The sequence below is a fragment of the Echiichthys vipera genome, assembly GCF_963691815.1.
Source record: "Echiichthys vipera genome assembly, chromosome: X".
Classification (NCBI taxonomy): Eukaryota; Metazoa; Chordata; class Actinopteri; order Perciformes; family Trachinidae; genus Echiichthys; species Echiichthys vipera.
The window spans coordinates 10,634,556-10,660,799 of NC_139825.1; the positions used below are offsets into that span (position 1 = coordinate 10,634,556).

General features: G+C 41.4%; 1 protein-coding gene across 3 annotated transcripts in view; it reads left to right on the forward strand.

The window, feature by feature from the left end:
* Positions 1 to 562: 562 nt before the first annotated feature.
* slc41a1 (solute carrier family 41 member 1) overlaps positions 563 to 26,244 on the forward strand; it is a 37,594-nt gene continuing 11,912 nt past the window's right edge. The window contains exons 1-9 of one of the 3 annotated variants that reach the window (XM_083938879.1): positions 563 to 698; positions 2,529 to 2,642; positions 2,755 to 3,672; positions 10,594 to 10,701; positions 17,446 to 17,517; positions 19,788 to 19,932; positions 22,241 to 22,387; positions 24,471 to 24,618; positions 25,073 to 25,152. In XM_083938879.1, the coding sequence (XP_083795005.1) occupies positions 3,187 to 3,672; positions 10,594 to 10,701; positions 17,446 to 17,517; positions 19,788 to 19,932; positions 22,241 to 22,387; positions 24,471 to 24,618; positions 25,073 to 25,152 (1,186 nt within the window). In that variant the 5' untranslated portion in view covers positions 563 to 698; positions 2,529 to 2,642; positions 2,755 to 3,186. Of the gene's footprint in view, positions 699 to 1,125; positions 1,239 to 2,528; positions 2,643 to 2,754; positions 3,673 to 10,593; positions 10,702 to 17,445; positions 17,518 to 19,787; positions 19,933 to 22,240; positions 22,388 to 24,470; positions 24,619 to 25,072; positions 25,153 to 26,244 lie in introns of those variants that run through there. The other 2 variants (XM_083938880.1, XM_083938881.1) reach the window with 2 other exon arrangements.

Consider the following 26,244-nt stretch of genomic DNA (forward strand, 5'->3'; position numbering starts at 1 on the left):
TCATAACTTGACTTATGTAAGACTTACACTTATTCATTCTCTGTGGAGATGGATCATTGACCTAAGTCCAGTCCAGCTCAGTTACACTGTACTCATATGCGTGTGTATCCATTCATTCAGGAATCTATTGTTAAATTAAAACTTGTATCTCAGGCCCCTGGTAGTAAATTAGCAGGCTTGTGGAGGAGACTGGCACCGCACGGGCACACATTTCCACACATACTGGGGGTTAGAGGGAGGGGACGTGCAATGGAGGCGAGGGGCGGAAGGGTGGTGGTTGTGGTTATGCAGGGGAGGGGAGGTCTATATCGTCAGTTCAGAGTGCGGAGGGAGGGCCCGCCTTGTGGCTTCCTGGCCCCCTGCTCCGGACGGGTGTATTATAGATGCGCATCCAAGCAGCCGGGCGGCGGGGGCCACTGGACGGGTACAATGTGACGGGGTCGGGAGAGATTGGGACACAGCTTTAACCACGCGGGAGGGAGGGTTTAACTATTAACCACCATTAACCATTAAGGCAGCTGAGCCGGTACCATACATAAGGCGTGCGCACCGGCGTCCACGCCTCAGCCTGAGCGCGTTTACCAAGAAGTGGAGGATCCATCGAGCCAGCCTCGAGAAGTGCATGTGCTGTTAGTGCTCATCACTCCAGTGTGTCCGCATCTCCTCTGCTCCGCTCTCCGGACCGCTGACACTATAAGGTAACCACCGCCGAAGAGCTTTTTGTCTGTATGATTACCTGCTGGACATTTTAGCTGCAATTTCTTAGAACAGAAAGAGCGAGCGGTTATGAGAGCAATATATTTATCTGACGGAATGTGTGACTTATTGGCGCTGGAACCTGAGGTGTAACTTACAGCCTGTGTATATGGTGATGATAAAGGATGGGGCGTTATGGTGCGTTTGCATTCATTTTGCCGAGTTCGTATACTCGTGGTGATAGTGGCAGTGACATGAGCTCCAGCCCGGAGTTTTAATAGCCAGCACTCTGCTCTTGTTTCAGTGAGCAGTAGAATAGAATAGGAGGGCTCGTCTATTCAATCCTGACCAGGGGAGCACTAATTTACGCCTTTGCCATGTTGGGTTCGGGTGGTATTGGTGCTGACTACTAAACAGAGGATTGTTTCAGCGGGGAAAACCAAAGTGTGTGCGCGGATGTCGCAACGTGCAGGCGGTTGAAAGACGCATCAAGCCTGCAGTAAGACTGGAAGCAAGCAGACTGGCCTTCAATATAAAATCGGGTATTTATTAAGGGCTGTACAACTTGTGGGCAAATGTGTAACTTGCTTCATGTCATCTGTGTCAGGATGTTGCTCGGATCTCAGCACATGACCCCACACTAGAGTCGCAATGCTTTTGTGTGACTGGATTCCCACTTGTGGTATTGAGAAACATATTTAATTTATTTTCAAAAGGGCCACATACTTCCGTTAAACAGTTTTTTAAGTTTCACTAAAAAATAAAGCGTTTGTTCAACCAAAAGAACAGTTTTCATTCCTTTAAGGGTAATTGCAACTGATGCTCACTGCAAGTCTTTCCATGGCGATGTCCAAAATGTCCTTTCATTCACACTCACACTTTACACATGATATGTCTGGTCGGTGGAGTTGGCTGGTCTGGACCCAGGCAAACGTGCGCTGCGTGGGTCTCTCAAATGTACCAAGGTTTCAAATGTTAAGCTCTTTTTTTACTTACATAAAGCCTCAATTACAAGAAGAAAGTCTCAGCTACAGTTTTTCAAATTAACTTTTATATCCACTGCTGTTGCTGTGGATTTGCCTGAAGACACTAAAGGCTAACAGGGCGGGGTGTTTACTTTGAAAGGGGGGACAGGAGATGGTGTCTGTGCTTTGCGGTGACTTAACAGTGTGACACTCCGCAGCACAGGATGTACCCAGCACCTCTGTTAATGGTAGAATATTTTTAGCCGCCGGGAGGAAATTTGGCGCTGGATGAAACGGTTTTTAAACTGACTGTTGATCTCTACTCAATTGTCCCATAGTGTCAGTGGAGAGGGAAGTGCTTCTTGTTTGGCTTAAATACTATAATATTCTATCAAACGGGCTCACAGAGCATTTCAAAGTGAACTTATGGTTTTTATCATCCACTGATGAATGGATTCTGAATCAATACTCTAGCAGCTCTTTTATTTTATTGTGGGGAGTTTATACTCTCGTGTAATATTTCCATATTATTCCTTTTCCTTTTTCTTATTTTTTGTTTGGTCTAAAATGTGCACATAGCCATTGAATATATATGTCTGTAATAAGGGGAATAAAATGGCTCATATTTGGAAGTCTTTTTCCACAGATGGAAGCATGAACACTACCATAATTCTCAGCTCTTAGATGTTACTGTCTAAAGTTGAACTGAAAGTCACTCAGGCTGTATTTAGCTGTTTTACTACTATTTAATAGTATATAGTATATAGTTTATATGGATAGTATCAGAAATAGACTGTCGGTGACCTTTAAACTGGAGTGGGGCTGGAAAATGTTTAATGAATAATAAATCAATGTGTTCTTTTCCAGGTGACTGTCCACTCTGTTTGGAGAGATACATTTCCTCTGGTGGTAATTCAATCTTCATACTGCAGACCTTTAAATATCTTCCTTGAAAAACGCCCAGCAGCCACGTGGTGTAAGGTGAGACATTCCCAGCCTGGTACACTCACCAGTCTGAAATGATCAGCGGACTGAGAACATGACAAGTCTGCAATGCAATCTGCACTTCACCTGTGATTCTATTTTTCTTTAGCTTCCACTGAACTTTAAGAAGTCATCACCAGTGACTGGAGGGGATTGCTGTTGTGAGTCCCCAAGCCTATTGATTTTCTTTTTTTCACTTTTAAACCAGTATGCTCTCTTCTTTTTTTTGCTGGTCTACCCTGAGCACCTTGCAGTGAATGGAGAACATACTGGTTCTGCTCCCGAAGCACCGTCAGGAACACGGGCTCTGCAGACACCCGGCTGCATGTGCCTTGCTGCAGGTTTTTTCCTACAGAGCAGTTTTCTCCCGGTCTTTAGTATCGACTCCCACTCCCTGTCCGCCTCTTTAATGGGATAAATCAATTGGACTGATCAGGTTCAAAACCAGATCAGGTGGCCAATTCCATTCTGACTTCCCCAAAACAGTTAGGCTAAACCTGACCTTTTCCTGTCAAGCCAACTGACATCCAAAGGCTTCCGCATGGTACTTTGGTCGAAAGAACTAGACAAACTCCCTGACATCGACATGTCCTCCGGGGCCATTGAGGTGAAGAAGGAGGGAGGGCCCCCGACCCCGGCCCTACTCAACTCCAACTGCTGCGTCCACCCGGCGATCCTCACCAAGGGCTCTGAGGAGGTGAGCCCTGGGACTGGAGGCGAGTTTGAGCTCACAGAGGTCACATCTTTCACAGAGGCAGCCGGTGAGACTGGGGAGGGTGAGGACAGGTCGGAGATTGTGGTGGTGATGGACTGCCGGGCTAACGCCAAAGGTCAGCGGGAGGAGGATGCCCTCCTGGAGAACGCAAGCCAGAGCAACGAGAGCGATGACACAAGCACCGACCAGAGCCCAGAACCGCCGGCACCCCTCAAGGAGACCTCTTTCTCCATTGGCCTGCAGGTGGTCTTCCCCTTCCTGCTGGCAGGGTTCGGGACAGTGGCAGCTGGAATGGTGCTAGACATCGTCCAGGTGAGTGATCCCAACATATTCTATTCTCAGCATACTGTACGTTTAAGAAACATATGCTTGGTTCTGATTCTAATTGGAAACTGGTAAATCCAAATACACAAGTCAGTGTGGTTCTCTTCCATTCACACTTGAAAATGTTCGTCTTTGCACAATAGGTTTTGCTCTTGTCCAAGCCCAAAGAACATGTGTACCACTAATGGAAGGTGACTAAATACTTTCACCTTTAGTATAGTATCACATAGGGCCAAAACCTTCTATCCCCATATAGATAATTTCATAGTTTGACAACAAGATATATCACAAAAAAGTATGTTTTCTGATAATTCAATAAATACATTTATTAAATAACCACACAGTAAAGATGATTTTTGTATATTCCTGTGTGAATTAAACACTCAACAATGTACCAAGTATTTTCCTATTTATAAAGAACTTTAGTGCAAAAGAACATAATGTGCAAGGATTAGAAAATTAAGCATAAAGCAATATTGCTGTAACGCAAACCAACAATACACTTAACAAAAGATATTCTATCAATTACATTATTTAATGTGCCTGTTCTAATCAATTTAAACAATGTCATTGTGTATCACGATATATCCATATTTCATCACCATACGATTCCATTGCAAGATGATGAATTATCATATTGAATTATCGCCCGGCCTTACAGGATACCTGGATTCAAATGTCGGAAACACTCATTCAGACATTAACCCAGTGCTCCGTCTACAGCTAACATGTCACAGTTGTGTTTCTGGGCAGAGCCGGTGATCCAGGCGTGTGTGCAGAGTCACACTGTGGGATGGGCCCTGGGAGCGTTTAAATGAACTGGTTTAACAAGCCTCGCTCCTCTTGGCATGTGTCTGTCATTGTACTGCAGGAGGCCCATCTTACATTTGGGGATGGGCGGGGCACTTGACACACGCCATGGGCGTGTGTCGAGTGCTCCAACCATCCCCAAACTTACCACCTTCCTGTCCCTAAGGTTAGGGTCACATACTGATACACTGTGTCTTCTTATATACCGTCTCACAGCCTTTTACTTGAAATCTGACTTATAGAATAGAAACAAGCATGGGGGGGTGCTAATTGCAGAGCATTATGTAACCAGAGAGCTGCTGGATCCACTCTGCCTCCAAGACAAGATATAACAGAATTTATAACATAACTCTCTTTGCTCCTTTTACTGGTGACTCTGTGTAGTTTCTGCCCCCCTTTGAGTATGTCCAAGTGTCCATGTACAGTGTAGAAATGCAGGCCAAAGTCATGCTGTCAGGTCATATATTTCTTTAAAGTCAGCTTGTGATGCAGATAAAGCTGGAGGCGTTAGGCTGCCAGGAGACGAATCCAAGCACATTGTGTACACGCGTACTGATGCCAACAAGGGTTGACCCCAGGAACTCAACACAGGGTGGAGGGGAAGAGGCAGGGGGATAAGGGTACTTTCTTTGAGCACCTGAAATGGCAGCACACTTCAGTCGAGCTAGAGTCAGAGTGGAAACCAATAACAATGCGTTGTCAGAGCCTCCATTACCGTGCGGTTAGGTATCCTCACTAAACCAGGAATGCAGAGGTTTGAGGTCAAAAAAGTTTTCATGCTGCCTCAACTTAGGCACCATGCTGCTGCAGTCTCTCCAGTTTCCAAAACACTCAGTTCACCATTCCTTCAGAGGTGAGGCTGGGGGAAAGGAGACAAAGAAGGTACAGGGCCTTATGTTTCCCTTCCAGTAAGCCATGCTTGTGCCTGTGGGCAAACTTTGAAGAGACTCTTGCTGCAAGATGTGAAGTGACGCTCAGATTGAAACAACTGTTCCAGTGAGTTTGGCTGAGCATCTAGCAGGTTGTCCCGCTGCCTAATTCCCCCGCCATCCCCCGCATTTTCTTATACAAAATAACAAAAATTAACAGAATAAAATAAATATATTTCCTGCTTAACATAAAACTGTACAGTTGTAGTCAGTGTATTTATTTTTTCCGTCTGTACTTCTTCTGAGCTCTTGCTGCAGCAAGGAGCTCTTGTCTTTTAGTGCCACAGAGTAAAACTTTGAGCAAGACATTTCATCATTTAGAGTGACAAAGAGCTCTCCTTTAATTAATTATTGTTATTCATCTATTTATTAGTTTGATGTATTGTTTATCTACTTAATGTACTCATTTAGCAATTGTACTTTCTTATTACACAGAAAATAATATTGTTATATATTTCTCCATACAATTCAGACATTCATTGTACTTTCCCATATTAACCTTAATCAGAGCATTAAAATCATTATCTATATACCATATCTGCCTCTGGCGTTGCCTAGTGGACAATAAATTGGTCTCAGGTTCCCCTAGTTTTGGTGTCCCTTATGTTTCTTGTGTGCCCACTTGTGTGCCTGTCGCTTTAGGTCAGTTAGTCCACCATGGGTGATGGAAAAAGTCCGCCGGCACACAGCGCAGTGCGCTTCATAGATGGTATTGTGCACTTTTTCCACCCATGTTTTTCCTTCTAACCATTCCTCTCTGTATTTTTGCATTCTTTTCTGTTTTTTTCTCGGAGGAGTAGTTGCATTGCTGCTAGAAGATGTACCGCCCGAGACCTGTGCTGTCGGCATCAATGCCGTCCATGCTGCTTTGTTGTCTTCGGTTATCTCCTTTGCAAGCAGAATCGTCGATCGTCATACTCGTGTGTGAGTGTGCTGTCAGCTCATTGGTCACCGAGCAGGAGATGCTGAGAATAAGTTTACCGTAAATGTTCTTAAGGCGTCATTTATTCATTCATTCTATTGACATTGTACATACTATTTTTTATTCTCACGGTAATACGGGACAAAGTGCGTCCCTTTTCAGCTCAATACGGGGCGCATACTTTTGTTTCTGAATACGGGACGATTCCGTTTTTCAAGGGACGGTTGGCAACCCTATCTCTCTCTCTCCTCTCTCTCTCTCTCTCTCTCTCTCTCTCTCTCTCTCTCTCTCTCTCTCTCTCTATGTATACATATATATAGTTTGGTCAGACTGCACCAGTTCTCTGCTAAAAGTAAACTTGAAAACTATAACATGCTCAAGCCTTTACTTAAAGTGTCTGCCTGGCCTGAGTTTAGAAGTTGCGGCTAGGATTGGTGCATGACTTGGCTTTTTGCATCACTATCTTTAAGGCCTCTTGGAAAATATGACCTCTTAAGCATTGATCACTTTGCCAAAAACACACACACAGTGCTCATGGCCTCATTCCCACTCGGGGTTGGCCTAGAAAGGACTGTCCAGGCTGGTATAGAGGAGTGAGACGTCTGCATAGTTCTGCTTAATGGCTTGGCAGCCAAATTACCTAAAACCATCAGTCTCTCACAGCCAGGGCTAGAAACAGGCTCACTTGGATTACTCACTTAAGGTTACACTTGGTTCGTAAAGGTCACAGAGTGCTAGTTTCGCTGGGAATGACAAAGTGTCAAATGGTGATACAGTCACTGTCTAGCATCTGTCCTGCACGTCTGGAGACTTAAACACCAAAATAAAGCAAAGAGATGGGATACAGCTTTAGTCGAAAAACAGTCTAAAAATACAGGCACCAGTGAACAGGAAATCGTAGTCAACACAATGGTTTAACACCAGCCAAGCCCTCACTGCCCACCAGACAACATTTTGGTCCAACCACATCTACTTGACTCGTTTTCACACAAGAGCCACTGTGAAACCAGAGCCTGGGCTCATTCCCTCAAACTGTATCATAATTCCAACCCTCTGGGCTTTGTTCTCTGGACAAAATTGATGCTCAAATTCAATTTAGTTCAGTATTCCATTAATTCCAGGATCTTCCTAAACAATGCCACCAAACTATAAAATTTATAAAGACCAGGTGTGTTTTTCTAAACCTTCAATGGTGTCCGATCATTTGCACGTATGACCTTCTATTCATGTTGGTCAGTCACTTGTGTCAGCCAAAGAAGTTATGTCCAGACAATGATTAACAGCATATAAGCTAACAGCTATTAATGCTGGGCAATATCCCAGACAGCTACTTAGTAAGGATCTGAGTGATAAAGATTGAAAGGATAAGTAGATTAGAATGCTTTTGTGTTGCCCCTTACCCTGGCTAATCTTTCACTCCATCCAGGATCCTCAGGAGTCCTTGGAGGGTCCGGGTTGCTTATTTGCACTTCCCTTAGTCACATATTTCAGTCTTTACCATCATACTTCATCTGGTCCCTGGACACCAACAGTCCACATCTCAGTATTCTTTAGGACTTAGAGTGAAATTCCGGCGTAAAATCATCCAAGGGGCCTTATTGGAAAATATACTCATCAAATAAGCCATTGAGACAATTTTTAACAGAGATATCCCGGACAGTCGCTAACAGTAATAATGTAATGTTAACCACTAATATGGCTCATCATAACACCAAACCTCTGCAGTGGTATGGTAAGAGTCCTTACACATAAATCAAAGCATCAACCACGTAGTTAGTGAACCCGGAGTTTATTAAGTGTTTTGAAAGACTTACCTGCTGGCCCCGGTACGAGCTTGTCTCGTAGTAAAGTCCATTCAAGTCGATTAGCAAATGCAATTAAAAAGGAAGGAGCCCACTCATGCTTTGTTTTATGTGTAGGGACTCTTATCATGCTACTGCAGAGGTTTGGTTTTATTATGAGCAGTAATAATGGGTAAAAAAGACGTTTTAATGCGTTTCCCGTGCTGCCCTGAGATAATCCGTGTTAGCCGCTTTTCGGCTGTTCGCAACTCTACTGGATTTCTCTGATAATAGTTGTCACACAAAAAAAATGTCTCGATGGCTTATTTGATAAGTTTATTTGCCGAAGAAGACCCTGGAATGATTTTACGCCGGAATTTTACTTAACTTTCTTGATCAATGTATAGGAATTTCAGTGCTTCTTGTGCCTGAAGACACATTAGCGTGAGTGTCACTAGTAACTTTCCTTTGTTCTTTCATTTAATTTTAGGTTCCACTCCAATACGCCCAATAGTTTTTGTCACAGCTATGTTAATTTTATCCTCCATGGCATGTGTTTGCACATGAGGTTGGACCCAACTTTACCCATCATGGAAACAGACACCACCTGATGTAGTTTCTGTGACTCTGCTGGAGTTGCATTGACAATAAATACCACAAGGTTCAGCTTCCCAATCAGTACAGCAAGTACAGTGATCACAGATAAATTGGGCCATGTTTCTCAACTGGGCAACCCGACCCTTGTGGGGCTTGCATACCAGAGCTCCTATAGGTCTGTACACAGAGGTACTGGGGTTGTCCAGTAGAGTTCCTGGAACCGAGGAGGTGGCCATGAGGAGGGAGGGCTTGCTTGGCTCAGCGCCAGTGTTCCATGGAGACAACAACATATATCACCACAGGGGAGGCAGAGAGGGAGATATGGGAGTGAGACAGAAGTAGAGAGAGAGAGGGGTAGAAAGCTTGAAAACATGCGGCTGTGAAATAAGAGAGGAGTGCTCATAGAGGTGCTCACAAGGCTGCTGGGTTGGCAAAAGGCAGTGAGCCAAGCTGAGGGACTGGCTATTGGAAAGGAGCTCTGCTTGGCCTGATGACAGCAAGGGGATAGAGAGAGGGAGTTTACCCCACACTGGAGTTTTTTTGCCACACCTACTGATGCAACACGGGCTGAGAGATGACACCCCTTATCTGTCCTGTACATCTGGATGCACAGTGGGGGCAACGTAGTGAAACAGAAATACAAGCTTGCTAGTCTGAGAAATGCAGGCCAACAGTGTTTGCATTTAGCTTCAATTTCAGCTACGTCTCTATTTTCTAGTCTATTTTCTCCTTCTCTTTTCTTTTCTGTGTCAGCCTCTGTGAATATTGATTCAAGTCTGGGCATACTGGACTCTAAGTGCTGCAGGCCTGTGGGACCAGCCCCAAAGATATGCACTTTTACTGGAGGTAGATCGATGGCCTCATCCCCAGCAATAGTTTTGTTTCTGGCTACAGTAGACCACACATTTGCTATCACTGAATTAACTCTATACAGCAGAGGGAGGCACTTCACTACAGTGACAAGACCAGAGACTCACAGGGAACCCCCCTCTCAAGAGCTGGCCAGGGAGTTGGTTATTAAGGGTCAGATCTAACTACACCAACTGTCTTAACTGTCTAACTTAACTGTCTAACTTAAAGGCCATCTAACAGGAGTGCACGTTCTCTTGCATATGCTCAAGATCTATTATTCTCTCAAGCAAGCCTACCACCTGCCCAAGTTGTCCTTTAGATTTAGCAGGCCTAGCTCATGGCTGAGTTTACTCTGTCTTTGGTTTTTGGGGGTAATGCATACAACGAAATGTAGCTTTTTTGTGGTGACATAGGGGCTGAGCAGCAAAGCCACGCATGGTGATGACTGTCTGAACAAATTTATACATACAAGATTACTCCTACAGAGAAGAATGGAATGCCAAACTATACATCTCAGAAGTAATTATGAAGATACAGAGTGTCAAACACGCATCATTTACTTAAGTAATTCTGGTTACTTGTAATATACAGTCTGAATGATAGAGAGATGAGGCAGCCCAGTCTCCTTGGACTAGAGCTGCAGATGAAGATTGGTGGGTAAAGCTAAAAGATGGGAATCACAAGGGGAAGGGGAGACTTGAAGCCAGAAGAGGAGGATGATAAATCATTTCAACATGAAGTCCCAGTGACCTTGATCTTGTTAGAGAAGAGCAGAGAGCTGAAAAGATACATAGTGTAGAAGGTCTGTAGAAACACACTATCTGGTCCATCATACAGGTCCGGTTTCACCACTGAATCAATACTAAAGAACAAGGTCACAGAGGCGTTCTGCTCCCAGTTGAGAATAAAATCTATATATGCGAGTGACATCATACTGTGTCTCTATGAGTCTGATCTGAGATGTCCCATTTCAAAATATTAATGTTGTGTTCCTAATATTACATGGTGGTCTTTGCAGCACTGGACGGTGTTTACAGAGGTGTCAGAGGTGTTCATCCTGGTCCCAGCGCTGCTGGGGCTCAAAGGCAACCTGGAGATGACGCTGGCCTCCAGACTTTCCACAGCGGTAAGAAATTAGTGTGTTTGTGTAAGTCCGTGTGTTGGTGAGGTCTTACTTTTATGACAAGACCACATTTACAGTAGTGCTACCGGAAGTGTCATTTGTCATTGGTTATATTCTTTTTCATTGTGCTATATAATAAATGATCTGATCTGTAAAGTAGCCACAACTAGAGAATTCTTGGACTCATTGTCTTTGTATAACACTGAAAAATTGTGTAATTTAAGCTGATTATTCTTGGGGTCAGAGGTCCTATTGCCAAACAGGACCTGGTTTTAAGAGAAACTGATAGCAAAATTCCTGTCTCATTCTTTGTTATTTAAAATTTTCCACTCGCCTTGCCTAGCCTCTTTACCTGAGCAAACATGTTTTGTCTGAATACAACCACTTAGTAGCATATTTTTCAAATAATAATGTGAACTTTTTATTAAAAAAGTGAGCTTGTTAGTTACTATGCTGGTCAAACCAAAGGCCATTTCGTTGTAGCTGACAGATTAAATAAAGTGAAAAATTAAATAACAAAATGCAGACTAGGCTGCTGCTCAAATTCATGCTACAATATCTGTTCTTGCGAAAAGCTTACTGTGTTTGATTAAATGAGACACTGAAGATCGTAAACTTAAGATCTTAAGTTTCTGTTAGCGGTCTGTTGGCTTTTTTAAAAGGTCTTAGATTGTAAAAAGTGAGACTTCAGGTTAAGTTGCAATCTAAATACCGTCAAAGTATCAAAAACTCTCAATCCACAGTGAAATGCACAAAGCCCATATCCACAAACCATGCCTTTAAAGAGCCGTCAGGACTTCTGTTGTGACATCACAACTGTGACATGTATAGGTAGAAAATGCTGCTACAGTGTCATTCCCGGCTGCAATGATGGTGCAGAGACGCTGAGAATGCAGATGTGCAAGACCCGGAAACAGTGACCAATCAGAGCAGACTGGACTTTTCCAGGCGGGCGCAAATAGGAGGTGTTTCAGACAGAAGGTGAATACAGGTATATTCAGACAGTATGAACAACAAAGCATGTAAACATGTTCTAGTAGAAACCCCAAATACCAGCATGAACCTGAAAATTAGCATAATATGGGACCTTTAATAAAAAAAATCTTGTTAATTAATTATTATGATCAGGTTCGGGCATTATTATAGCTAGCTATACTTCTGGCTATCCATTCACATTTTCGACCGTTACCATGCTGCTTTGATCAGGCTTTTGCCTCTAGAAAGCGCTTTACAAATCCATTTTACTTACTAACTTACTTACAGGGTAGTAGAATTTGATACTATTGGTACATCTATTGTCTGTGGCCGAATGCTGCTCTCTGAGCTAACATTGCCGACTATAGTCTGAGGGGTCATTGACCTAGTAGCATTGCTGACCAGAGGTTAGCAGTACACCCTACAGTTCTGAAGGCATAAGAGAAGTCCACCAATCCTCACATTCTTTCCACTGGCCTGTGGGAAGGTGACAAAGCTGATTAGCAGTGGCCCACCCAACACGCAGAGCTCAACTCAGTATCAAAATAATATGTTCAAACAGGACATTCAGACAGTTTTCATGTCTTGGAACAAGTGAACATCACATTCAAATTATATATTTGTGTTTTTCCATATTTCTATCGTATGCCAACCCACCTGACTACAAGCTGCCAGAAACCTACATTTGCCAGCTAACTTTAACTATATTTAGTAGGACTGTAGTAATTATGAATAACATTATATGATTTGGTCAAGGTCATATTGTTGCATGTTTGATGCAAGCTGACATTGTCCACATTTACATTTAAACCATTAGTAGTAACGACAGCAAAACATGCAGTTATGAATTCAATGTTGGCCAACTTGCCCATCAGTATCATGTTGCTTACTAGAGCTGTACTCGAAATACACAAAAAAGTGGGTTGGGACTGCCTCCACGTGGTTCTCACCCCAGTAAGTCAAATAGCAACATTTCTTCACGGCCACATGCACTAACATTCACGTGCAGCCAGACCCGATATCAAAACAAACAGCAGAAAAGCTCAGATTCCAACACACACAAGGGAGAGTTATTTCATTCTCTGCTCAGGACGTCATTACTCTGCTATATCTTTACATAGACAATATTTGTTTTCTGCTACATTACATAAATATTCTGAATGTTGAGTACAGCTCCTTTAAAGTCTGCATGTAGCGCAGATGTATTATTTTCACAATAAAAGCTGAATCATGGCTGTAGATAAAGCAGAACTGATAGTGATAGTATTAAGTTGACAAAACACCAGTGTGTAGTTTTGTTTTGTTCAATTAATCAATTATTTTAAGCTAGTTATTAACTTTACATGATATTTCCATATTTATTCAGAGTGCAGACAGTATTGTGCAGTCAATTATATATTTGGAAGTTGATTGAACAATGTTTGAACACTGATTAAACAAAGTGTCAGTGGTGGGTCATGTCTTGCTACGATATTAAATCTAGAGTGGTGTGGCTCTTTTCAAAGTAACCACAATATCTTATCTGTAGAATACAGCATATTTTTAATGTTAGAAATGTAATTATTTTACGTGCAACTGTTTGAAGTCAATTGGATTTTAAGTATTTTTGAAGACTTTTCTGACTTTTAATGTTGACATTTTGTTTATATCAGTCCCATTTGTCAAGCTGCATATTAAAGTTCAGCATAAAAACATTCTCACATCCATCATCATCCCAAAGTAGGCCAGAGTGAGGTGCATGTCCAGAGACATTACTGTTAGCTCTCTGCTGGCTGGCCACAGCAGGACCACGTTTCTTTCCATGCCGGCGCTAATTATGAGCAGATTAAGACCACTGTAAATTTCCTAGTCGCTTATTAGTAAAGGAAATCATGTAATCCCTCAGACTAGCTGGCTGTAGGAGTTTTCAACTCACATGACCATTTTTGATATTTATTTTCCTTTGGACTCTTTAACCTCTTTGTCTTTGAATACTTAATTGAAATTTGTCATCTCTGCTTTCTCATCATTATTATTATAATTTACTTAACTAAAGAACCCAGTTTCTGAGTTGCAAAGACATTGACCACACTATAATTTAGATTACAGCCACTACAAAACTCTACTTTATCCTCATTCTAGGTGTATTAAATGTTTCAACAAACACTCCTTTTACATATATGCTGCTTCCACCCTTGAAAACAACAGATTTGCTCTGAAATTAACGAGTTGAGTTATTATTTAACTGGAAAACATAGTGATGCTTTTTAATCATAGGGTATTTCAGCCTCTCATCCATCTTATGTCATCTGTGAATCATTTTCACCACACACACACACACACACACACACACACACACACACACACACACACACACACACACACACACACACACACACACACACACACACACACACACACACACACACACACACAGCTGGGGACTGGCTTCATCATCAAACATTATCACATAACACCAAGCAATGCTTCTACGAATTCCTGAGCTCATCTGTGCACTGCATCGATTTGCAAATTTTGCACTGGCTTTCAAAACCTTTTCAACTCTTACTGTATGCTATAAAATGCCTGAACTCCTGAAAGGTTTTGCAGATAAAAGTTCTATGTGAAGTTCATCGTGAGTCTGTGATGCCCCCAGTGCTCTGCAGAGATGGTTGGCTTTCTCTTATCTCTCTTATCCAATATTTGTGGCAGCCCTCTGCCTGCCCCTGCTGAACGACACCGTCACGGTGGTAGCAGGACACGTCCATGCACACACTTACATGGTCGTGTGTTGGATGTAATGTTGTGTATCTGGCTAATGCAAAAGTCATAATGACGTAGATTCCAGTGTCATTCAGGCATTTGAGTGTTTGCTGCCATGCTGCCAGATAGAGTGAGGATGATGCTAGACTGTGAGACATGTGAGAGGGATAGAAAAGCTACACACACACACACACACACACACACACACACACACACACACACACACACACACACACACACACACACACACACACACACATACACACACACACACACACACACACACACACACACACACACACACATAAAAACAAATATAAACACACAGTCATTGAGATAATCTCACTGTGCCTCTTCATTATGAACCAGTTATTTAACGTTTAAATACTTTTAACATTGGTTCATCATTATGTGTAGTAATTATGGGGTTTCAGTGTGTTTGTGTGAGAGTGTGAGTCTTTGTTGGTGTTGTGTATACTGTGCATGCTTATATCTTGCTTGTTTACTTAGGAGAACCAGTTCCAGTTGAGAACTGGTAACAAATTGCAATTGTATGCCTCTGAGCATAATCAGTTCCTTTTATCAATGCCAGCATGTTTTTCTGACTGTTGCACATTGCAAAACTATGACGTTAAACTCATGTGTCTACGCTACTGTAAGCTTGCAACAAAGAGGAATCATGGTGAAGAGGAAGAAATGGTCCAAAGTGTTGCTCCACTTCACAGAGAGAGATGATAATAGTTCAGCTTGTAATGTCCATAAAATGATACATTCGAGTAAGAGTGGAAACAGCAGCAATGTGCTGAAACATCTGTCTACACAACATGGTTTAAATTCCAGGAATCTCATGTATCTGACACTCTACGAGTGCCACTGCTTCCCAACTGTGCAGCACGTCTGTTACTGAGGGAAAATATGCTGTTATATAAATATGCTGTGCGAGGGGGGCACACCTGCAGCAAGTGGCAAACAGTGTCTGAAAGTGTCATGGCTACACGCCAGAGAGGGACAGGAAGTCAAAGTTAGTTGTTGAAAGGCGTCTTTTAGATTTTACATGGTTTCATGTTACATCAGTGGTGATGATTAGTGTGAACTGCTGCTATAAAGACCATCTCCTATCAAACAAACTTCTACCTGCCTCAGAGCTTTCAAACATCCTTATTAACAATTGTAAATATCCAGAACAGTCCACAGGGGGGCAGACGGGTCATTTTATTTCTATTTTACACGTACAGTGTGAGCACTTAGGTCGCGGCTTGATGATCGAACCCTACAGTGTGGGCACATAGATCCTGAGCTTTGCCTTTACATCACAGATGATCTACCTGTACAGTATGAGGTGGAATTAAACTACAAGATGCTGATGTGTGCAGGTGTGCTGGTCGATGGCAGGTCAGCTTGACCCTCGGTATGTGCAACTGCCTTTGACTTCCTTGGTTTTCTTCTTCGATGTGTAGAGGCCATTTATCCAGCATCCTCTACCTTTGAGACAAGACCTTACCTAGTCACCATCACACCAATAGATCAGAGATGACAGAGCAGCAAGACAGGTGTTTTTTACCTGTACACACTGTTTTCACACTGTATGCATACGAGTAACCTGGACATGATAAAACTCTTTAAATTCTCTTGATTACAAGACTTTATACAACGGTTGGGGAGGTCTTAACTTTATTAGATATACTTTCCAGTCATTCTGAAATACTACATTTTGTCCTTGCAGAAGTTTCGTTGGTTGTATTCTATTTGTTTATTCTGTATAAAAAGGAGGCATCCATGCACCCGGTTGGAGTACTGCTGTGTGGTAGATACACAAGTCATAATGGCGTCCTACACACATCATCATTAAAAAATGTACTGCAACAATAATTATAATCCAATAATAAGCTATAGATGATTCTGAAAGAAGCTATTCTGCTAAATGAGTACTTGTACTTTTTTACTTGAAGTATATTTTGATGCTAGTATTTATCCACTGTGGTATTAAGTAAAAGATTTGAGTAGCTCTTCCACTGCTGTGTGATCATCATGTCAGTTAGGTTTTTCAGATTGGTTTAACTTTATTTATAGTCATACCAGGATTTCAGCATTTACAAAAGTAACATTCTAGTCTCAATGTTGCTTTTTTGACTCATCATAATATCATGTACCACCTTTTTATGTTTTAATATGTTTTAATAGTTGTAAGTCAGTTAAGAGGATCTATTCAAAATTTCACACCATTTTAGGGAATATTTGTGAAAGCAGCAAAAATCAACAATAGATAAGCAACCACAGCATGTGAGGTTTTTGCAGACATGGAGAAACATTAGCATTTCTTTTGAGACATGTTTCTAGTTACCTGGTTAACATAAGTCCAATATTCATTCTCTCTTTTCCTTATTTGTTTAATTTTGTTCTTCAACAACTCCTTAGAAAAAAAAATGTCTGGGAACTGTACACATTATTATAAATGTTTATTTGCATGAATTTCTTACACTGTTTTATTAAACCCAAGCATGAAGCGGATTTTCTCCCTGCAGACTTGCATGTGTTTTCATGTGTCCAGATGTTTCCCTTCCCTCTGCATATTTAAATGTTAGAGGAGAGGAAGGAAGAGGAGATCCTCTGTTTGTGCTCTCTCACTGTGGATGAGCATCAGGATCATTGCTGTGTGTGTGTGTGTGTGTGTGTGTGTGTGTGTGTGTGTGTGTGTGTGTGTGTGTGTGTGCGTGTGTGCGTGCGTGCGTGCGTGTGTGTGTGCGTGCGTGCGTGCGTGCGTGCGTGCGTGCGTGCGTGCGTGCGTGCGTGTGTGTGTGTGTGAAGGGGAGATGAGATAAGTGGAGTCGGCCGCAGGGTGGGGGATCAGATGAGAGTGTCTTTGTCCAGAGAACTGACATCTGATTCTTCCGATGGGGCCAAGAGGCAACAGCATGTTGTACACACACACACACACACACACACACAACACACGCACACACACACACACACACACACACACACACACAGCTGATAATATGTTGACCATGTGTGTTATTGTCTGTCCTTCAGGCTAATATTGGTCAGATGGACACAGCCAAGAACATGTGGAAGATGATCATGGGGAACTTGGCACTGATCCAGGTAAGTGAAACACACAGAGGACACTTCAGTGTCACAGAGCATCTCTGACCACTGACACCAGCTTAACAAGCTGGGTTACAGAGAGAAATCAAATAATGAATTTACATGCCGTTCAATTCAATGGTCAGATCACTCTAAAACTCTGTTTACGTGCAAACACATTCATTTTGACTTTGCATTCAATTATTTTGAATACAACACAGCTACAGGGGATAATGATTTTCCTTTCTTCTAGTCTCACATTTGTCACAGCAACATGAAAAAAACCTTTAAAAACCTTATTACGGTTTTACATGGCAATCATTGCCCCCGAGACCATTTTTTTAGTGTATAAACTATTAACGGAGAAATCACTCCACTAATACTGCTCAAAATAACACGAAACCTCTGCAGTAGCTTGATAAGAGTCCCTACACATAAAATGAAGCATCAGTGGGCTCCTTCCTGTTGGATTGCATTTAGCATCAACTTGAATGGACTTTACTATGAGAGGAGCTGGTACAGGGGCCAGTAGGTAAGTCTTTCAAAACACTCTTTTAATAAACTCTTGGTTCACTAACTACATTGTTGGTGCTTCGTTTCGAAAAAGACCATGGGATGATTTTTACAGATGATTTCAGGAATAAAATTACTGGTAAACCTGGGAACAATATGGTTTCAGATGTACACATTACAGTATACAGTAAACACAGCGCCTGTTCATTAATGGGCATGGCAATAACACTTGTGTCCTGTGTGACTTCTGAACACTGAACATAAATCACAACCCCTACACACCCCTGCTACACCAGCAGAGTGAGTTTCCACTGATTGTTCCATCTGACTGCACCTTCAGTATGATGAGGGTGCGAGTTGTCGCGCCCTAACAGGTGCAAAAAAAGGGTCAGTCTCTGTCAGTCCAACTGCACATAGTTAGTGGTTGGCTGATCCAGCCGATGCTGATATTTAGATGCTGATGGTCTGCCATTTAAAATGGGCCTGTGCTTATGTAGTGTTTGGTAAGTCCATAGTTCCTGGAACACTTTAAACCAGTGCTACCCAGGTGACACAACCTCCTGTATATGGTCCGGATTCAGTCACACTGGGGCCCCAGTCAGACGGTTATATTGGAGATTGTGATTCTTGTAGTTGTGGCCCTGTGTGTTTGAAGATACTGTTCCCCTAGGATACAAAGTAATAACTGTGAGTAAGTGAATGAATAAGGTGTAAATAAAACTGTGATGTAGGCTCTGAAAGCTGCTCAGATGTAGCGAGATAGTCTGACATACATCACATTGAGTGTAATCTCAATGTACAATAGCTACATCCACAGGTGTCATTTATGGGGATATGTCCCTACCACCTTTTTGATAACCTAAAATTGGCCCGACCACTAATTTGATATTAACTGCATATGCACTGCAGTTCTTTTGGCTTGTAAGAAGTTTGAACTGCAGGGTGGTGTCTTTCCTCTGATTGGCTCTGTGTCGCTGTGTGTCCCACTGAAAAGTTTGGAGAAATATCCGTGAGCTGCACTTTATTAGAGGTGGTGAAGTTAACATTAATGTAGACAATAAGCCACACAATGGTGAGATTTATACCTGACCAGAAGTGTTTTTCACCACTGATGAAGAGCATTAGGAAGCCACTGCAGTATGTAGTAACTCAACTAGAGGAGCGTGTTTCTCTCCCCAATTCCTGTTGACCCCGAGCTGTATTTTTCAATAAAGGCAAAAAATGCCTAAACAATAATCTTTGCCTCACCCAGAGAGTCCCAACAGGATTGGGTGTCTGTCAGACGGTCTGAAGGGGATATTACCATATCAGCTGAGCAATAACTGATATGGCAGTGTGCATAAATGCACAGCAGACAGGTTTTTTGTTGTGACTTTATTCTCACTAAATCGAAAAAAAAAACTTCATTCTGGTAATAATACAACTTTTTAACCAAATAGTACTAATAAATAAAATAATAGAATAATTATCCTCATGATATCAGTGAAAACAGTTATGTGGGATATGTTTGAGCTCATATGAGCTATTAGAGACCAGGGGTTTATAAATTAATTAAAACAAATGAATGTATAATTGACATGAACAGGTGCTACGGCTGGAGTCACACATGTGTTGACTCAGCAGGGACAACATTAAATGATATTAGAAAGTAGTACAGAAAGAGAGAGCCTTACTGCTTTTTAATTCTGTTATAATTTCATATTTTTAATCGTCACCTGTTTCCTGAATTTTGTGCTATAATGTGCGACATTAACAATTTTAATGTGTGTGTTCAGGTCCAGGCCACAGTGGTAGGGTTCCTGGCCTCCATAGCTGCTGTGATCTTCGGCTGGATCCCAGAGGGAAACTTCAGACTGGGACACGCAGTGCTGCTGTGTGCTTCCAGTGTGGCTACTGCCTTCATTGCCTCTCTTTTGCTAGGTATGGTCCCACACAGGATGTGAGGGATTACATTGTTAACAGTTGCTTATCAGGCATGTCTGGGTTACATCTCATCCTCTGGGCTAACGTTCTATTTTAAACCATCTTAAATAGAACTTTAGCACAAGTCCAACTAAATGCCACCTAAACATTCAAAAAGTTACTATAAGAAAACGGCTTAAACATATACTTCACTCTCAAAATGACTATTTGTATAACTCACTAAGTGTTGCCCTAAATTCATGAAAAAAACTTTGTTTTTATGCCATGCCTCCATGGTGAACAATAGCAAACCTACATCAAATCATCCTTTAACAAACTCACACAACTCATGCAGTGAAACCAAAGTCTTGTCTATCCAGTCATATGCTCTGTACTTCATAAACCCATGCATTTTCCCTAAAACACTTACTATTTACAACACTTATTCTCCCGGTAAGTAGTGGAAGTGTTAAATACTAAGGTTGTAGCAAATATGCATGGGTAGTATTCATCTGGAAATCCATCCAGTCAATACCACAAATGTCCTGGTGCATAGAGGAGAAGTCAGGGTAACACCAAAGTCATTAGGATTCATTCTTTACCAAACATTATGACATCTAATGGTTGTTAGATGTGTTGGACTGACTGACCAACATTGCCATCATGCTAGCAAGACTAAAAACTGATCCAGCAAACTGTCAGGTGAAAAACAGGTTATAAAAAAAACATTTGCAGTATGTGTTTTATGTAGCTTTACCATTCATTGTGTTTTTAATGCCATTTTTTAACTCAACAAATGCTTGTACTGCTTTTTTTCCCTATTCCCCTTCTCTGAGCATAGGCATATTCTTAAACCTTGTTCCCACGTAGCTCTGTGTAGTGATGTCCAAATGAATCCTCATGAACCATTAGTTGTACTTGTTGACCTAACTAGATGGAGCTCTTGGTTTAAAGAAAAGGGTGCAATCAATGAATGATAATTCAATGTGTTTTCAACCCTTTGTTGGAGAGAGCTTCATCTAGTGAAGCTTCATTTGGACATCACTAGCTCTGTGTCCTTATGCAAGTCAAACAAAGTCCATTCATTCCTATGGGTATCTTCCGTCTGTTTCTGGTTCAGAATTACCTCAATTACCTTGAAAAAATTAACTTTTGCAGCAGATTTCGGACAGACCATATCTTTATAACATTTCATGCTAACTTCTTGTAGAATTAGTGATTTAGAAACAGGCTGTTTAATTTAATTCAGTTGCCTGACAATGTTGAATCATGTGCTTGTATAATAAAAAAAAATAGTTTAACTAGTGTGACACGTTGTGAATTTAAGTATGGCATTGTAAAAAACATGATCAGTCAGTTTACACAACTTGGTTGGGGCTTCATATTTTGATATTCATCCATATCAATTAATCATGCATAAAGTAGTTCCATACACTGGGAGAAAGGAAGATGGTGAGAAGAACTGGGGGGGGGGGGGGGGGGGGTAGACTTTACATGCCCTTAAAATGATGATTTACTAAGATCACAGTTACGTAGGCAGTGATATGTTGGCTGTTTAAACAAGGTAAGCACAGTAAATCATTCCACGTGCAGTACTTTTTGATTGATATGACAAGCCTCTGTGAATTTGTGATTTATGGTGGCATGGTATGAGTTGCATACTAGCAAAAAAAAAAAAATCACTTTGCTGTCCCCACCAATCCTGATATTGGATCTGCACCCCAGGTTAGCATAGACTACACAACCTCAATTGAAGTTAAATAAAAGTAGGATAGTTCATTATCACATTCATATACATCCATTAAGTCTGTTTTTTTCCGCAGCAGTGTTCCATGTGCACATTTTATATAACTGGATAATGAAAAAAAACACACTTTTTCCCATCTCTTTCCTTGCTTGTGCTTAGTTTGTATACTGTGCAGAATTACACACACAGAAAACACAACTGTGTGGAAGTGAGGCGTAACTGTCATGTCATGAGAGGACCCTGTTTAAAGTAAACTGCAGAACATTTTCCATTTGTGATATGTTCAAACCTAAAATCACTTTTTTCACTTTATTTTTAACACAACCTTCAGCTTCAACTTTCTTGGCGGAAAACCATAGAAACTTAATCCTTTTTCTTGGGAAACATCCCTGGCTGCACCCTTGAAGACAACATTTTACTCTGTTTTTGCGCTTCACACTTGGTGAAGTGAACAGTCAATAAGACCCCAGAACCCTGCTGACAGATGGTTCTACTGAACATCACATGTTCAGAGAACATCAAGTGTGACAGTGCCCTCAGATGTCTCCATGTTGTGACATCTCACTTACAATCCCACAGGGCTCATCATGATAGGTGTGATCATCGCATCCAGGAAGGTTGGCATCAACCCGGACAACGTGGCCACGCCCATCGCTGCTAGCCTGGGAGACCTGATCACACTGTCCCTGCTCGCAGGCATCTCCACTGGACTGTACAAGCAACTAGGTAATAGACATACACGCACGCACTCACTCACACACACACACACACACACACACACACACACACACACACACACACACACACACACACACACACATGTCAGATTAAATGAGATACATTCAGTATGAAATTGTGCTTATTAGTGCTCATACACATGCCAGCTCTCAAAGTTTATCTTAGATCGAAGGGAGGACATTTTTATGGTTTTAATATGTGTGAGCAAGATAAGTGTGGAGGAGATGGGATGTAAAAAATAATATTTCATTGATTCAAAGCAAATTATTGCAAAAACTTACAACTAGTCTGCTCCTCCCTGGCAGGAAAAAGAAAAGAAATAGGTGTAACATACAAAACAATAAATAATCATTCTACAGAGCCAACATTACAGTGAAGGCATCATTACAATAGCTTTGTTTGTGACAGAACCTGAAAATCCTCTATTGCCTTTGAACAGGATTAAATAAAAGGGAGCAGCATGTGTAGAAATGTTTGTAACGTGACTCTGCGTCTGGCTGCGTGCGATAAATAAGGATAAAAGCCACCCACACCTAACCTTCGCTGTGTTTTAGAGCGAGCAATACACACACCCGTCACTTACATACTAATGTTGGCAGAACAGGTTTCAGTTTAAACTTCCCTAAAGCTCTTAAATTTCCCTGTTCCGTAACTGTTTCTAGTTCCTTGTTGTTATATGATTGCTCTACTGATTGTTTTTTTGTTTTTTTATGTGTAATGAATGTTTCTTGTTCTCAGGTCTCTCCTAATCTCAATAGGACTTCCTGATTAAATAAATATTAAATAAATAAAATGTTGATTTTCTCAGCTAGTGTCTTTACCGCAGACCAACCCAGTTATGTTGTTGTGCTGGTTATAGTCATAGACTGTACAAAAAAAGGTTGCAGTCTCCTGTGATGTAATTTGTTAACTCCTAGAGACTGTCAGACAAAATATAGTCCTGTTCCGTCCTCACAAGCTCTCTACAATTATTTTATTAGTTACATGAAAAACGTAAAAATGTTGGGAGTTGAGGTTTTAAATTTGAGGAATACTAACCTCAGATGTTCTGTTTGCACCACACTTCCATCTCCTATAAATTCTTATCCAGGTAATCCTTCAGTTGGCCCATTCCCTGCTTCATACTGCAGTGGGTGACACCATGTTTATCTTCAGTGCTGGTGATTTATTCTTAGCAGACGAAAGTTACACGTAATGATGCAGTTGATGTGGGAAATACTACACACTTAAAATGTCACACATCAAAGTATGTTGTAATGGGTAAAGCTGTGGTGGAGCTCAAAACATCTATCCCAACCTTACATGAACCTGCATAGTTTTCCGTCTGTGCCCGTCCCTGCTTTTGGCGATTAAAAACCCAATACGACCCCCCAAAAAACAGCTCAAATCAACTAGTCTTTTCAGTGTAGTAACAGACATTTGTGACACAGTTTCTTACATGTGTGTCCTCTTCATATTCCATATTAAATAAAGTTTGTATAACAAAAAAAGCTAAAGAAAAAGATACAGACATTAAAAAAACTTTCAACGTCTGTATCTTTTTCAGACAACATACCATACTTTCTTTCTTGAACTTAACTCCACTGCATTCAGTTATCAACTTGTTTGGGCTGCCTGTCAATATGAACAGAGCCTTCTGCTAAAGCTTGTAGCTTTGTAAAACAGTTTTTTTTAATAAACCCCAGGTTTGCCTGTTATGTTGTTGGTGCTTCGTTTTATGTGTAGGGACTGTTATTATATTACTGCAGAGGTTTGGTGCTATTTTGAGCAGTATTAGTGGTTAAAAAAGCCGTTTTGGATGGTTTAGCACTCCGCCCAAAACTACTCAGTGTTAGCCATGTCTGGCTGTTAGCGACTGTCCTGGATTTCTCTGTCAATAGGGGATCAATGAAAAAATCAGTCTCAATGGCTTATTTGATGTATATTCATGCCAAAAAAGACAATGGGGACCATTTTCGCCGGAGTTACACTTTAAAGAGCCTAAATAACCTATCCTCAAATTTCTCGGAATAATGAAAGTCCATCAACACATGCTTGGTGTGTGAATCTACCTCCTCTTTATCCCATACAGAGTTCAATGACTACGCCAACCCCCTGGTGTGTGCTGTGTTTGTGGCGTTGTGCCCCCTGTGGGTGCTGTTAGCCAGAAGGATCCCATCCACCAGAGAACTCCTGTACTCCGGCTGGGAGCCAGTCATCATCGCCATGGCCATCAGCAGGTAGAGCACACAGGGACCAAGTCACATTATTTTACCCTCATCAAATCCCTTATCGCATAATCTACATACTTGTGTCTCTATTTTCACAATATCACAATTAAAACTATTACTCAGTGGGGGAATTGTTGGGTCTGTGTAAATCATAAATAAGTCATAGAGTGTGGTCTATACCTACTCTGTCCTGAGATAACTTTTGTTATGATTTGGCACTATGAATAAAATTGAATTTAATTGAATTATTATATTGAAGCCTGTTTTAATCACCAGTAGACACAATAATTATCAAGTAGATTATTTTGTATTAATGTAAAAATATTATTTATATATATTAAATATTTTCTACTTTGATTGAAAGTAAAATAACTGTGGGATGGATCTTCATGTTTTTCTGTGTAATGATGAGAGGTCTACAGTGAACAATGAATCCAGTGAATCACTCTTGTCTGTCTTTTAGTGTTGGTGGTTTGATCCTGGACAAGACTGTCACCAATCCCAACTTTGCTGGCATGGCTGTCTTCACCCCGGTCATCAACGGTGAGGACTGATAAAACCTAAAAGATCAAACTTGGGGAAAGTGGTTGGGAAAAAAAGAAACATAAGTGATAAAAACAGCCGATATGTAATGAGTAAAATGTCAAACAGTGGTGAAGATAGAGGTTGACAAGAAGACTTCATCTCTAAAGGTGGAGAACATATATATAAACATCTGTTCTAGCAATGAAATGTGTGTTTAAAGCAGGTCATGTTACCACCTCCATATGCTTTAATAATAATAATAACAATAATATTTATTTATTTATTTATTTAATTTATTTATTTGTTAATTTCGGGCATGTCAGTTAGCTAAATCCTCATCACACATTATCTTAGTTTACAATTCACATGACTGAAAGGGAAAGCGGGAGAAGCAAAAGCTTATCTAGTCCCGCCCCTGTTACCCACAGAATACATTATCTTCATCATAGTATTTTTCTTGTGTCCTTTGACAGAACATGTTTCAACAGCAGGCTGTAATCAGAGCTGCTGTCCAGCTCCAGACAGACAAACAGGCAGTGTCCATATTAGTCCGTCATGAGTGAGCAATAGTCCTGTCTTGTTGCTTGTCATGTATCTTCTTTTAGTCATCCCTCTCTTCTGCAGCTTTCTCTGTGCTTAGCTTCGCCATATCTTCCCAAGTTGTGGTTACATCCGCTCGCCTCTTGGCCACATACATGCAGATTTCAGAGATGTCAGAGCGCATCCCGTTGTCTGCCCTCACACTGGTCTTTTCAGCGGCGATCTTTCTCAGCTTCCAGGTGTCATGAACATTCCCCATCCACAGGCGAGCGATCCAATTGTCATGAACGTGAATATGTACACATCCTCAACATCCTCCACATCCAGTGCCGCAAGGCAAACGACTTTCCACTTTTCCCATCCATCCAGGATGTATCAGGCCATAAAGATCCCCTCTGGGCATGCAGATTCATCAGAACCCGCACACCTTGTTGAGAACACTCTTTCAATTGCATTCAATGACCATCTCCATTGTGGACCAATTAATTCTCCTTAGTGTCTCGAGTTACAGGACCCAGAGTTCTTCAGTAGTGTCTGTGTGAGCTCTCACAATGTACCAGCTTGCCGTAG